Consider the following 13,719-nt stretch of genomic DNA (forward strand, 5'->3'; position numbering starts at 1 on the left):
TGACTAATAAAAAAACTTGTTTGTGTGGTTACTCACAATTAGCAGGCATGTTTTGGTACTGGAGACATACTAACTAACAATCACAAACGGAAAGTTAATTATGCTTTATGCTCGACTAGCAAGTTTTCGAGCGTAAACATCCAACATGGTTGTATAAGTTGTATACAGGGTGGCAAAAAAATAAGTGCATTCCCGTTGTGAGGGAGGTTTTGGGATTATACTGAGCAACTTTTACTATGGGACCAACCCCGAAATCGCGAAAAAAAATTTGGCTTTTTCATACATTTTGGCTGGTCCATTTTCTATGGGAGGGTAAAAAATTTTTTTGCGATGTTGTCGTTGGTCCCATAGTTAAAGTTGCTCCCCAAACATCCCTGGCAACGGGAATTCACTTATTGTTTAGCCACCCTGTATATGGAAACATTACCTAATCAGTTGCGTAGTCAGTACTCGGGGTCCGTTTAATTAAGGTTTCTTATTATAAAGACTTCCCTTTGGTTCGTCAGTTGAAGACTTGCTGGTCGAACGCATATTTTCGGAAGCAGTTAAATTCATTGACGATCTAGTTGCGGGTTTTTCTTATTTTATGAAGTTTATAAAAAAAGCTTAGTAAAAATGTACAGTATGATGAGTAATGCACATAATATCTTAAAGATAGCGGTTGCACCATATTACACTTATTCCTATTATAATACTACATTAACCACTAACCATACTAAATTGCAATGAAACAAGAATTAACGTCTTGTATGTAGATCTATTACTGAATGAAAACAGGTTATTATCAGTTTAACCCCAGTTGCTAACTTATGTAGGTTATATTCTGTTTGAAAATAAAGTCGAAAAAACCATACGTATTTAAACATTTTAAACTTTAAGATTACCACACACTATAAACTATAATGAAACTTATGTGTTGTAGTATAAGCTTAAATGTCATTTAATATGTTCTTAGGTAATGTCATCGATTTCCGATTCCAAACCGATTGTACATTAATGCCGATGTCGTGATAAGACATGTTATTAGTATTACCACAACAAAGGCAGCTCTAATCGCTTTATCATAACTCAATAAACAGAAACTTTATCGCTAAACTAGTATTTTATGTCCTTATCTGATTCTGATAGGATGATAATTTCAAATTAAATTGCTTTTTCTCACCACTTTTTATCGCCATTTGATTTTAAACATGACTAATTCGAATCGGCTGATTATCACTAAATATAAGCAACAATTGTATATAGCTTTGATATTGTTTTCACAAAATTTATCTAAACATGCGGCTGAAGGCTGAAGTGTGCGTGAGTACATAATACAAGACACAAAATTTTTATACATATACGCATATAACGTAGATCTTGCTATAGGCATTATAGCGCTTATATTTATGTTATTACTTTGTGATGTTCACCAATTAAGACAATATGTTTAATGGTGAATTTATTTGCTTTTAGAACGCTTCAATTTTAATATGGCAAGTACTCTTAGATGTATAAATAGTGAAGCAAGAATTGAGTTCATTATATGGCACGTAATAATTATGGTAACAATTGTACCTACATTACACTTGGGCGGGAAAACAACACTACCGCTCATAACTATTTAGGCACTCGTAATTTTTTCATACAATTGTATACAAAATCGACTTTCAGAATTATACCGCTAAGTCGCAGTCGGGTAACAGTTTTTTGTGCAGTTTACTTTTTTAATTGAACAGACATGTCGAGCTTCAAATCGATGTGCAGTATATTCGTGTACATTGCCTATTTACCAAATGGCAAGCGTAAAAAAATCCATAAATAGTTTTCCAGTACAAAATCGTTTTATTTTGTATGAACTAGTACATAAGGGTTTTTTTTAAATCGTTGCATAAAGTAAACTCGAAATTTTAAAGGATGTCTTTGGCAACAATTTGAGGCTGAATATATTTACCTAAATAAAAATTCAATCCAACATGTAAGAGAGTCATTTGCCTGCGATCGAACAGTATGATTTTGAAAATATTTTTTGTATACAATTGTATGGTGAAAATTGCGGGTGCCTAAATACTTTTGAGCGGTAGTGTAAGAATGCTTCAAGTCCTACTCTATCGCCTCGGTCGATTTTTCTGAGGGTCATGGTCACCGGCCGGCCCTCAGATCAGTTGATGGAGTACTCCATATTTATTCCATAGAACAGATAAATTATTAAGAAATTAGAGTAGTAAGCTGAAGCTTTCTTTATTAACGAGTAACTACCGAGTTGTGTAGGTACACAATATTACGTCTTCCCTTGGCCAAAAAAAACTTCCTGCCACCAAACCGTGCTACAACTACTATACTTAAGAGCAATTAAAACGAGCGCCTTTTTAAACAAATTTTCATTCAAACGTTTTTACTGCTCTTGAGTGTACGGCCTTGGATGTTGTAAAAGAAGTAATGTAATGACAAATTAGTATTTTATATCCTTACTAAGTATTTAGCGTAGCGTAGATAACACTTCAAAGTAATACCGCCGGTGCTCCCCGCTATATTTAGACACGTAGGCACCCTAAATTCCTAACCCACCGTAACACTGATAAGGGCTTGATTCATGAAATTAATTTAGTTACTCACTTCTTCTACACGCTGACTCATCCCATTCACGGATATTTGTACGAATTGCGATGCCACTTGAGGCCATGCCATTCAATGGTTATTGGGTAGATTACTTGTCTTTAAGTACCTGGTCTATTTAGTAATCTCATTGAGAATATGAATACGGAAAAATTACTTGTGATTTTTTTTATCTAGAGGATTTAATTTAATTTATAGCATTAACCGTGCATTCACCCTATGCTCTAGTGATATGAAAGGGATATCTGATACTTGAGTCTTGAATTTAATGGATAGAAGCGCAATTGGACCTATGGGGAAACTCGTGAATTTTCGGACTAGTTTTAAAAGGAGATGAGCCTTATTCTTCTCTTAAAAAGGAAACACAACATCAAAAAACATATACCTACTGTACACCATACCCCATAGAAAACAATTGAGCATTTCACGAGCGATAAGCCAATTGTTGGACGAATTTCCACATACGGCCCCCAGCGTTTCTATCTACAACCCAGCCACAGCTTATCCTTGCCATTTATTTTTATCCTAAATCCATCGCCTGCTTTTTAGACCGAGCGTTCCTTCGAGTCGATCGTATATTGCACATAGATTACTTCAACATCTTATAGGCCCCATCCCGTCATTCCCTAAATCAAAAGCGATATATTATAATGTTTAAAACTTTCATAACGCTAGGTGGCGACCCGCATAATGCGTCAGCTTATCGAGCAGTTCTCAGCGGGTGATCTGTTCGGGCGCGACAACTACGAGTACTACGCGCGGGTCACGGGCCGTATCCTGCGAGTGAAGGACGAGTGGATATGCTCGTTCAGGGACCCGCCGCCGCCGCGACACCGCATCGACCAGGAGGCCTACGCTAGTGAGACCATCTATTTGTGTACCTATTAAGTCTTCGACTCGGTCGTTGTAATGATGAGTGTCTGTCGATACCGTGGTGTCATGGTATTTTATTTTATTTCATTTGTATGTACTGCAAACCAAGCAGTGAGAAAGGTTACCCTAGGATTAGGTAAAAAAAAAGTGAGACAGAACCATTTCCTTGAATCAATCTCATCTCAAAAACGTTACAGTATTGTGCTTGCGTCTATTTTTAAAGTACTTAGTAAATATATTATTATATTAGGTCGCATCGCATTTAAAAAGTAATTAAAATAGGTTGCGAAAACATGCTTGACAAATACTTTGAAGCAACTACTCTTGAGATAGTATAAACAAACTCAAGATAACATTATTGCAGATAGTACATAGTAATCTATGTTATCATCCAATTAGGCTGTTCTCAAGAAGAAGATTGTATTTTAAGCACCTTAATAGCTTGAGATATTATCATACAATCTCATTAGGTTGATCTTAATTTGCAATTTGTTTAGTGTTTTTTATTTATTATTTTACAGGACAATTATCGCTGGAAGCCGAGAAGACGTGGCTGCAATGCGAATGCGACCGTTGGGGCAATAAATTTAATTTAGAAGGTAAATTATAAAATTATTTGAACATTATGATAAATGTGTATGAAACTAGTTGATATGGCGTATGTAAATACATATTTATTCATATGTGATGACCATGACTACTTCCGATTCCAATTATGACTGCACCCAACTTCGAGCGTAGCTGTTATTATGGTGGATGTGAGTACATTGTTAGAGTAAACGATGGACATAAACTATACATGTTCATAGATACTCAAAATGAGCATGTTTACAGTTTTAAGTCAAATTTATGTCAATATCAAGGAAAAAAATTCGGTATGCCTATACGATGGTTAGTTACCTATACGTTTTAATAATGTTTATGTTTCAATGTGAATTTTCGTACATCGCAATTGTGGGTTCATTATTTGATGGTCAAATAATATCAACAATAATAGAAGTTCACTAGCTATGTACCTGCACTATAGTAGATATTATTAAGTACGATTTTCATAAAACGCATGGAAACATAAAATATATATTTTTTTTCATCATCATATACTTAAGTCTCTTGTCGGTGGAGCAATTTCCATGTTTCGCGGTCCTCTGCCTTCTCTTTGACAGCCTAGCCCAGCCCAGCCTTTGATATATTTTTTTAAACCTGTCGAATTGGAGTGCAACCTATAGTATGTTTATTCGCTGTCATCATTTCTTAAATTCGATAATCCTGTATTCAAAAGTTGTCATTTGCCCACTTCTCATCTAATAAAGCATTTTACGTTAATCGTACTTAACTTGTACATCTTCCGCAGGTCGTCTGAATGTGTCTGACAACTATTAAAACTAGTCAAGTACCATTTTATCTAGTCAATATTGTAAATACGTCTGGTGAGTTCAAATTGTGAATGCTGAGTAAAATTTATAACTTACTGTTGGTATCGGTAACGGGTTGTTGGCACTAGTGATGTATTGATTGTGTAGATATCACCGAATATTTGGACGAAGTTATACGAAACGAATCAAGCTAATAGTACTAATATTTAGTCACGAAAAGCAAATGTTTGACACTATTTTTTATGTTATGAACCTTTGAAGTTACGAAAAAGAGTGTCATTGTTTTTTTCATTTGTTTTCAAAGAAGAAAACCTTCATTACAAAAAGTCGATATCATAACGTTTCGTTTTTGTAGTTTCGATACTTTTCTTATAACTACGTCCATTGTTTTATCAGTCACAAATCACGATTACTAATTTTGGGATCATAATTAAACAAAAAATCATAAAAATCATCCCAGTTCACTCACATGTATTACATTGACATTTACACACTAATTCAGAACGATTTAGAAATATGTTATGTAGTGTTTAACTTAAATATAATAATCGTTTAAAAATAAGAGAAGAAAGATCGTTAAATAATTTTTTAAGAACAAATTCTACCGTCACAATCACAGTAGTTAGGTATCTAAGTTTAACAAATTAGTACATATCCGGCTTTTTCATGTGTGCCGACGACATTCCACGGGGACGAACAAAAGGTCAGAGCTAAATGTCACGAGCCAAGCTTTTTAATGAAAAGATAAATGTGACGAAAATGTCATACATAACATTTTCTTTATTTTCATTATCTGATAATGTATCAAAACGTCGTATTGCCCTTTTAATATCTTTGTAATGTTGACCGATAACATATCATGTTGTCATTTCGTTTGGCGGCTATCGAAGCTGAGCTTCTGAAAGTGTAGTTATCTATTACAGTCTTTACTTTTAGGAAAAATTCATCACTTAGCCATGGGCGTAGCCAGCATTTTTTAAGGGGTGGGGCAGAAGTAGGGGAGGCTGTTTCAACCGTACCCTGTTACTGTTAAGACCTATCTTAACAAGTAGCAGATAAGTAGGTATTAGCATACCTAAGTACCTACTTACCTAATCTAGACAGATTAAGTCTCTCAATCGTCCTATGATATGTAAAGGTGACATCTACCGAAACTATTGTGTACTAGTTTAAGTGCTCAATAAGCTGTTAGCTATGTCAATGTATGTAATAGTTCCTAACCAATCCGTAGTGTCATAGTGTGGCGCTGTACTTTACTATATAAGCTTCTACATGTATGTAGATAAGCCCACTTTTTCTAACCAGCCTTCTGTAAAACATTAAATTAAGATATCAGATTCTCTGCTTTCATTTGGTCGCCATTACCTCCAACGCTGAACAGTTACTATACAGGGTACGGTTAAACCGCTCGAATATTTTCGATCTACAGGAGAGTGAGGGTTAGGGCAAAGATAGATATAACTCCGTAATAGATGGATACAGTCTAAGGAAAAAACGTGCCTCGAAAATCAAGAAAATTTGATTCTCGCTCAGAGGGCGCTACTAGCTTTGGCCTACTGTCGTATAGATGGCGTTGACGATTTCGTTTGTTATTTAACAATTTTAACGCATATCAGTGAAAGAACATGGGTCAAAATCATAAAAATAATTAATGCAAATAAAAAAATCATTAATCCCTATTTTAATTCATGTTAGGGGAAAGAGGAGCGGATAAATAGTACTATGCCTTATGGGAAACGGTCGAAGAGATAGTTCAGATCCGGAAACCGCCATCAACTTTTAGTATGTTGTTGGGCATGGTATTGGGTCTCCAAAACTTGAAAATGACCAATTTAGATTTTTTTATACTTTAATGCAGTTGTTCTGGCAAATACCTATATTTTGGTACAATTTCTCTGATTTTGATTTTTTGATATCTGTGTATGGCTTGAGACATCATCTTTAATATTGTAGTGCATCGCTTTAACGTCCGACTTTTGGTTTGGTTGTAAAACCCAAATAATCGTTTTTTTTTACGTCATTTTCATTTCTTTTCTAAATTGCTCTTAAACTACTACAGTGTAGAAATTAAATATAGAATATTTAATTGGCTTTCATTTAATACCCCACATGTGTATGTGCAATGCAGTTTGGGAGCAATATGGAATATTCGCAAAGAGGCGAGAGTCATTCCGCTGAAGTAGATGGCCGGTACCGCTGTCTCCCGGCAATTTTGGAAACCCAATACTAAATAACATACTAAAAGTTGAAAGCGGTTTCCGGATCTGAACTATATTCCCATAAGGCAAATCATATTACGATTGAAAGATTTTTTTTTCGAGTCGATACTTTTACGGAGTATTTCAATTATTAGTTTTAGTGTACGTAGGCTGTTTTGTTTCGAACCCTGGTTTATTTTTATTGGTAAACCAGGGGTTGAGTGCAGTAGTAACAGAAACATTTTTTTTCATTACTAGATAGTAAGATTGTAGTTGTGAGAATAGCACAAGACTAGGGTAGATTTAATAATTAATAGGTACTAACAAGGAAGAAAAAAAGCCTGTAAATAATCTAACTTCAGGCCTGTCCAGACGGAGACAATTTTTCCCTAATCTGATTAAATTGTCCGGTCAAATCAGGCCTTGCAAACGCCAATTTGGCTTGCCGATTATGACCGATATTACCGATAAAATGGGGTGCGGATGCAGGAAAACCAATTTGTGACGCTAGTATTTGGGGGGCATTTTTTAATCGTTTAAATATTTTTTATTTTTTAAATATTTGAGCGTTCTAAATTGAACAAATGCCCCCAAACGCGAATACTAGCGTCATAAATTGGTATTCTTGTGTATGCTCCACAATTTTTTCAGTAATATCGGTCATAATCGGTGGTCGAAATCAGCGAGCCATATTGGCGTTTGCGTCCGCACCACCTGATTTCATCAGACAATTTAATCAGATTGGCGAAAAATTGCTCCCGTCTGGACTGGCCTTAACTTTGTCCGGAAATCGCAAATAACTCTAATAGACAAAAAACTATAAACTATAAAAGACACGATCTCTGTGCATGCGCACTCGATTCGCGGAGTAATTTTTAAATTACCTAAATTAATATTTAATTTTCCGGTCAGAGACCAGAAGCGGTCAGAGATCAGGGTGGGGCAACTGCCCCACCTTGCCCCACCGTGGCTACGCCCATGCACTTAGCGCTTTTTAGTTTTTACTACAGATAAACTTTTTAAATCTGTTCGTCAGGTGTTGATTAAGTACTAAAAAAACCGGCCAAGTGCGAGTCGGACTCGCGCACCGAGGGTTCCGTACTTTTTAGTATTTGTTGTTATAGCGGCAACAGAAATACATCATCTGTGAAAATTTCAACTGTCTAGCTATCGCGGTTCATGAGATACAGCCTGGTGACAGACAGACGGACAGCGGAGTCTTAGTAATAGGGTCCCGTTTTTACCCCTTGGGTACGGAACCCTAAAAACTAAAGATTTATCCCATTCGTTAAAGCTTTAGGATCATTTTTTTATTATTTTCTGAAAAATGTTTGTGATATTTTCTATAAAAAGGGACCTTATTGCCGATGGCGCTTACGCCATTATTAACGATGCTCCGATATAAATATAAATACAATGCCGCGCGACGCTGTGCGGCATAAGCTTCATCGACAATAAGGTCCCTTTTCATAGAAAATGCCCCATTTGATCTGTAACAGATCTTTAAAATCTAAACCGTATTAACACTGCATACATTGTCAGGTTTAGCAAAGTCCGAGGAATGCCAGTCGATGCCCGCGCTGATGGGCGTCGTCGGCGGCAGCGCGGCCGGCGGCGTGCTCGGGCTCGGCATCATACCCGAGCACTCACTGCTCGACTCCTGCACCAGGCTGTCCATCTCGCTCGAGGAGAGCGTGTTCAAGGTACGTGCGACGAGGACGGCACGAGGGCTTTTTGGTAATTTTCGAGCAATCATTTGATTAGTTTCTACAGTGGCATTTTATAATTGCACTTCTTTAGGAGAATACAGTCTTGATAAAAACGTGAGAAAGTAACTATTATATTTCTGAAATATTACAGTGTATACAATTATAATTGTAATTTATGTTATTAATAAAATATGAGTATGAGTATATTAGGTTTTTGAAAAACAATTATGTCTAAGGTCGTTTAGTCGTTATAGTCTTACCTACAAGTAAAGTGTAATATTCAAAAACATAACCATCAATGTTTTTGAATATTACACTTTACTTGGTAGAAACTGGAGGCTTTAACAGTGTATTCCTAATTATATTTCGATTTTGAAAAGCCGTAGAAAGTTCACTGGACTCTAACGCAATTTTTTCGAAAACATTTTTTCATCGTGACTCGGTGCCATTTTAGTTGCGATGTTGCTGAATTTGCTGATAGACTTATGCACGATTTCCAAGACGCGCCCGAGTTTTATAGCGAATCGTACATTATAACTTACCCCAAAAACGCATCTATAATTGTTCAAGTTTTCCAGGCCATAATTGTAAAAAAAAAGAATTGTTCAGGTGTCGGTGAGTTCATCGTCGCAGTCGTCGCGCAGCAACTCCAGCCCGCACATGACGCTGGACGAGCTCCGAGCCGTCAACAAGTATGCGGAGAGCACCAAGAGTCTCTCCTATCTCCCCCAGGTACGCTTGCGCTCACATGATTCAAGCTGTTTTAAACGTTTGGTGGACATTCTGGTTGACTTGAATATGAACAAAGATCGCGCACTAGCCATGATGGTCGGTCGCCATTAGAATTGGGTAGTTGACAATTTTTTTTATGGTATCAGTCGATCAGGTTTGTTTTGAGGATCAAATGTCTGTATGGGACACAAAATGGCAACACATCGTGACGTCACTGTGTCATTTTGCTTAGAAGCCGGTTTCGATGTATGAAAAACAAGGAAATTGTGATTTTGTCAGTGAAATGTTGAGTTTATGTATATTGTTGCAATACAATTTTTTTTTATAAAATATAAGGAATCGAATGGTACCTTTATTTTTTCCTATTTAAAAAATAATAAAAAAAGTTTTTTTTCGAAACTTGATAAATTGCTCATTTTCTATCTATTTAACTAGATTTAGTTACAAAATTCAACATGTGTCAACTACCCTATTCCGCACGACTTAATTACACAGCGTGTAACTCAATTGTAATGGATGCTCAGCATCAGATGTATCGGAGCGGCCAATGTGATATTCTTGGGCACCATGACCATTGTGATATATTTAATAGCGACCGTCGAATACGAAATAAAATGTTCACGATATCACGCCGTATAATTTGAGCGAGAAAAGAAAGCCCAGCCTATACAAAGTTGCGTTAACGTTCATATCACATTGAACACGTTCACTGTCAGCGCGAGCTTCGTCAGTGCTACGAGAGTAGCCGATAACACGTAATTTCCGCTTTGTAGCGAAAAGCTCCCACGAACAGAAAACCCGCCTAGCGGGTTGCTGGCGGTGAATGTGTTAAGGCAGTTGCTGCCTCTTCTTAAAGAGACTGCAGTGGCTAAAATAGGCATATAATGAACGTTAGTTTCTTGAGTTAGTTCAAAAGTTAAACGTCATTTAGAAATTAAATATATTATGTACTTGATAAATAATCAATCATTATGTTACATGTTTCAAAGTTATTATGGTTCAATACTAAGTACATTTACCTAAAAGTATTTCTCCAAATGTATAAAGTGTGTGTTTGGGTTCTAGCGCTCACAAAAGGACTTTTTCTTTAAGTGATGGTGAAAATTTCTCTCAATCCACCCGTAGCGCCACTGTCCACTGCTCCTGACATACTTGTACTGTACTGTCTCTACCATCGGGTACCATGATTCCAGAAGTGAAACGTTCTGTCAAGTACTCGTGAATATTCCTCAAAGATTACAGGCCTTACAGCTTCTAAATGTATCGTAGCGTCTATGAAAACATACTGGTTATAAACTTCAAACCTTTTCTGCCCTACGGCCCTCCATTCGCTCCATTTTATTATGAAAGATTCGACACTTCAAATAGCTACGCTAGATACTACGCATGATCTGAGAGCTGAGAGTGCGTTGTATGTGCGTTTGCTGCTGTAAGAGGGGCGTCCTTTATTTTATTATGATACGAAAAAAAAGTGTGCCTATTATGTACGTCGCCCTGTACCGCAGTGGCAAAATGGTCGTACCGTTAACTTCGCATCAGAGTGACAAAAACTCGATGCCCCTGAAGTGAAGTTAACGCAAAGCTTGCCAGAACGAAATTACGACTGGGCTTGTGTACTCGATGCTCTCAACTAATGAACCATTCATAGATGTTTCATTACAAATAAACATCATTCATATTCTCATTAGCTAGTATAGTAATGTCAGTCCTATTTACGGAATAGATGTCTGATGCCTGAGCTCTATCTGTGGTTCATTCTCACCTCTCAACTGCATGTTGGTTTTCTGTGGATTTAGGACGATCTGTGGCTGCCCTTTTAGAATTGTTTTTGTTTGACTTGGTCCTTCAGATAACTTATGAATTGACACAGCTTGATAGATATGTGCGCACAATGGTGTGTGCGTGTAAATAACGCAGTGCAGTGTGCAAAACACGTGAAAAATGTGCGTCAAAACCGATATTCTATCAGTATATACAACGCTTTTATATGTTTCGAATGCCGCCGATAATCTGTGAAAGTACAGAACTTAGGGTAAATTACGCATTTATTGACGATAATTTCAGTCGTATTTATTATTTTGGTGTGCTGGATTTCTAACGTCATTCCCGTTTTTTGTCACTAATATCGTAGACGGTTGAGTAGTACTAACTGAACTAACGTTCACGTTTCATGTTAACATTTTTAACAATACCATAATGTCATCCCGGGGTAGGTTAACTAAACCATCAACTTTTTTTTATAATTGGAGTCCTTAGAGCCGGATTTATCTGTAACAACACGAGGCGATTTAAAAATTTTAGTCAAACTATAGTTTCCCTATCGATATAAAAAGATACGGCAACTATAGGAGCACCTCCTCAGTTCCCTTGTGGGGTGGGTGAGGGTGCCCTAGGGTGACGCTTGGGTTGTGGTAGGTCCACGAGCGACAGCGGGCGCGGATGCGCACGCGCTCCGAGTGGTTCCTGCAGCCCGCGGCGTCGCTGGACGCGCCGCGCGCGCGCGCCGGTACGCCCCCGCCTCCGCTCCCGCCCGTGCCCCGGCCGTGCCGAGCCCGCGCACAAGGCCGCTGCGGCGACCGCCAAGAGAGCACGGCCCTATACGTGCTTGTTGCCTGCCTAGAGTTTTTGTTTTGACGCGCACCGGTACTGTGAATCTGTGTTCGTTTGCTTCGGTGCGGTTGGACTAACAGCGCGGTTGGGGTTGCGTTCTTATTCTTAATTTATTAATATTAGACGGTAGTCAATAAAATAAAATCTGACACGGCACTCTAATTTAATTAATACGAATTTACAAATAAGAGTGCGCCCTCGTTTCTGATATGTTTCGAAGTAATTACAGGGAAGCAAAGAGTTAGAGGGTGTACAATAAAAAGTGAGCGTTATACGACGATCAACCACTTGAGCCGAGTAAGGTAAAGCGATGCACGAGGATCCAATACAAATACCCGCACCAATGGCTCGACTGTATGTGTTGGCCGTGTGCTATTTGGCGCAGTTTGCTCACACCGCATTAGGTTTCAACGCGTGGTGTTACCGCCGTTGTTACCACAGATATAGAATAAGAACGCCAATCCTAACCACACCTCGGTATGTCTCGGGCCAGCTTGTCCTGCTTTTGGCTTTCAACGTTACGTTTGTTTTCCCTTTTCACCGCACGAACACTTCATTTGCATGCTTTCTTTGTTCACTATCGATTGTGTTTTTATGTTTGTTTGTGTTATGGAAATACATGCATCTGTTTGTTGTAATTGTATTTTTTTATATCATTAGTGCAAATTGTAGAACTAATTACTAATAAATATATAGATTTAAGTTTGTTAGTGTGTCATTTATTATTTGTTTTACACAGCTTTCTCTGTACTTTTATTCCACTTGAAACGAAACAAAAAACGGATGCGTTTAAAATGATCTAAAATTCGCCTCGCGTCCATACCATGGATAGCCAACAAGACCGACGGATATTTTTACTCAATACCAGTTAAAGAATGACGACTGGTATTGCAACGATATTGTGACTCTGATTACGTTGTTTATGCCATACAGTGCAGTGGCTTCCTTTGAATTAGTATGATTTATCAGGTAAACAGACTTTGAGTATGTTTAAGAAGATTAAACATGTGTAGGTACCTTTATTATTTCCTTAGCTTGATACGTGTCGATGTGTATCAAGATTCCTTAAAAGTACACCACTCAAAATGGTAGCAGAGTTTAATTTATGGCAGAAAGAATTAAATGTTAAAATAGGAGGACCTTCCTCGGTAATTGTGATAGTCGTCGAAAGATGTAAACACACAACTGCAAAAATATCTTGCACAACGAAGCCCGCAAAAATATATGATCCGTTTTTAAGGCTCTACAAATAATATGGTGTCATATGTTTTGCGCGCTTCGTTGTGTAAGGTATATCTGCAGAAGACTACATGCTCTAGCTCCCATAAGTCCCATATATGAGAATCGTGAGTATTTTACTGCTAGAATCCTAGTGTCAATGTAGTATTTAAAATCGTTAATGTTACGCTTGGAATGTGAGGTGCTATCCGAAAAAAGTAGAACTCCGTGTCGCGAATGTGAAGCATTTGTCAGATGTACCTATGTATGTGATCACGGCATGCTGTGTATCGAATGGTCATTGCATTACAAGTAATGCCACGGTTGCCACAAACGTCTGAGTTGCTTGTTTGCTAGGACCGCTGGTATGTGTAAAGGAATTGGTCCTTTCTACAACTTTTCTTATTTTTA

At 37.6% G+C, this 13,719-nt stretch overlaps 1 protein-coding gene across 5 annotated transcripts in view; it reads left to right on the forward strand.

Moving 5' to 3' along the window:
• The window catches only part of LOC134755767 (uncharacterized), a 39,337-nt gene that overhangs the window by 20,799 nt on the left and 4,819 nt on the right, over positions 1–13,719 (forward strand). The window contains exons 6-11 of one of the 5 annotated variants that reach the window (XM_063692358.1): positions 1,291–1,302; positions 3,271–3,454; positions 3,990–4,067; positions 8,582–8,742; positions 9,358–9,480; positions 11,896–11,986. In XM_063692358.1, coding sequence (XP_063548428.1) covers positions 1,291–1,302; positions 3,271–3,454; positions 3,990–4,067; positions 8,582–8,742; positions 9,358–9,480; positions 11,896–11,986 — 649 coding nt within the window. Of the gene's footprint in view, positions 1–1,290; positions 1,303–3,270; positions 3,455–3,989; positions 4,068–8,581; positions 8,743–9,357; positions 9,481–10,545; positions 10,578–11,895; positions 12,124–13,719 lie in introns of all 5 variants that reach the window. The other 4 variants (XM_063692393.1, XM_063692376.1, XM_063692384.1 and 1 more) reach the window with 4 other exon arrangements.

Source organism: Cydia strobilella, chromosome 1 (assembly GCF_947568885.1).
Source record: "Cydia strobilella chromosome 1, ilCydStro3.1, whole genome shotgun sequence".
In the NCBI taxonomy this organism is placed as follows: Eukaryota; Metazoa; Arthropoda; class Insecta; order Lepidoptera; family Tortricidae; genus Cydia; species Cydia strobilella.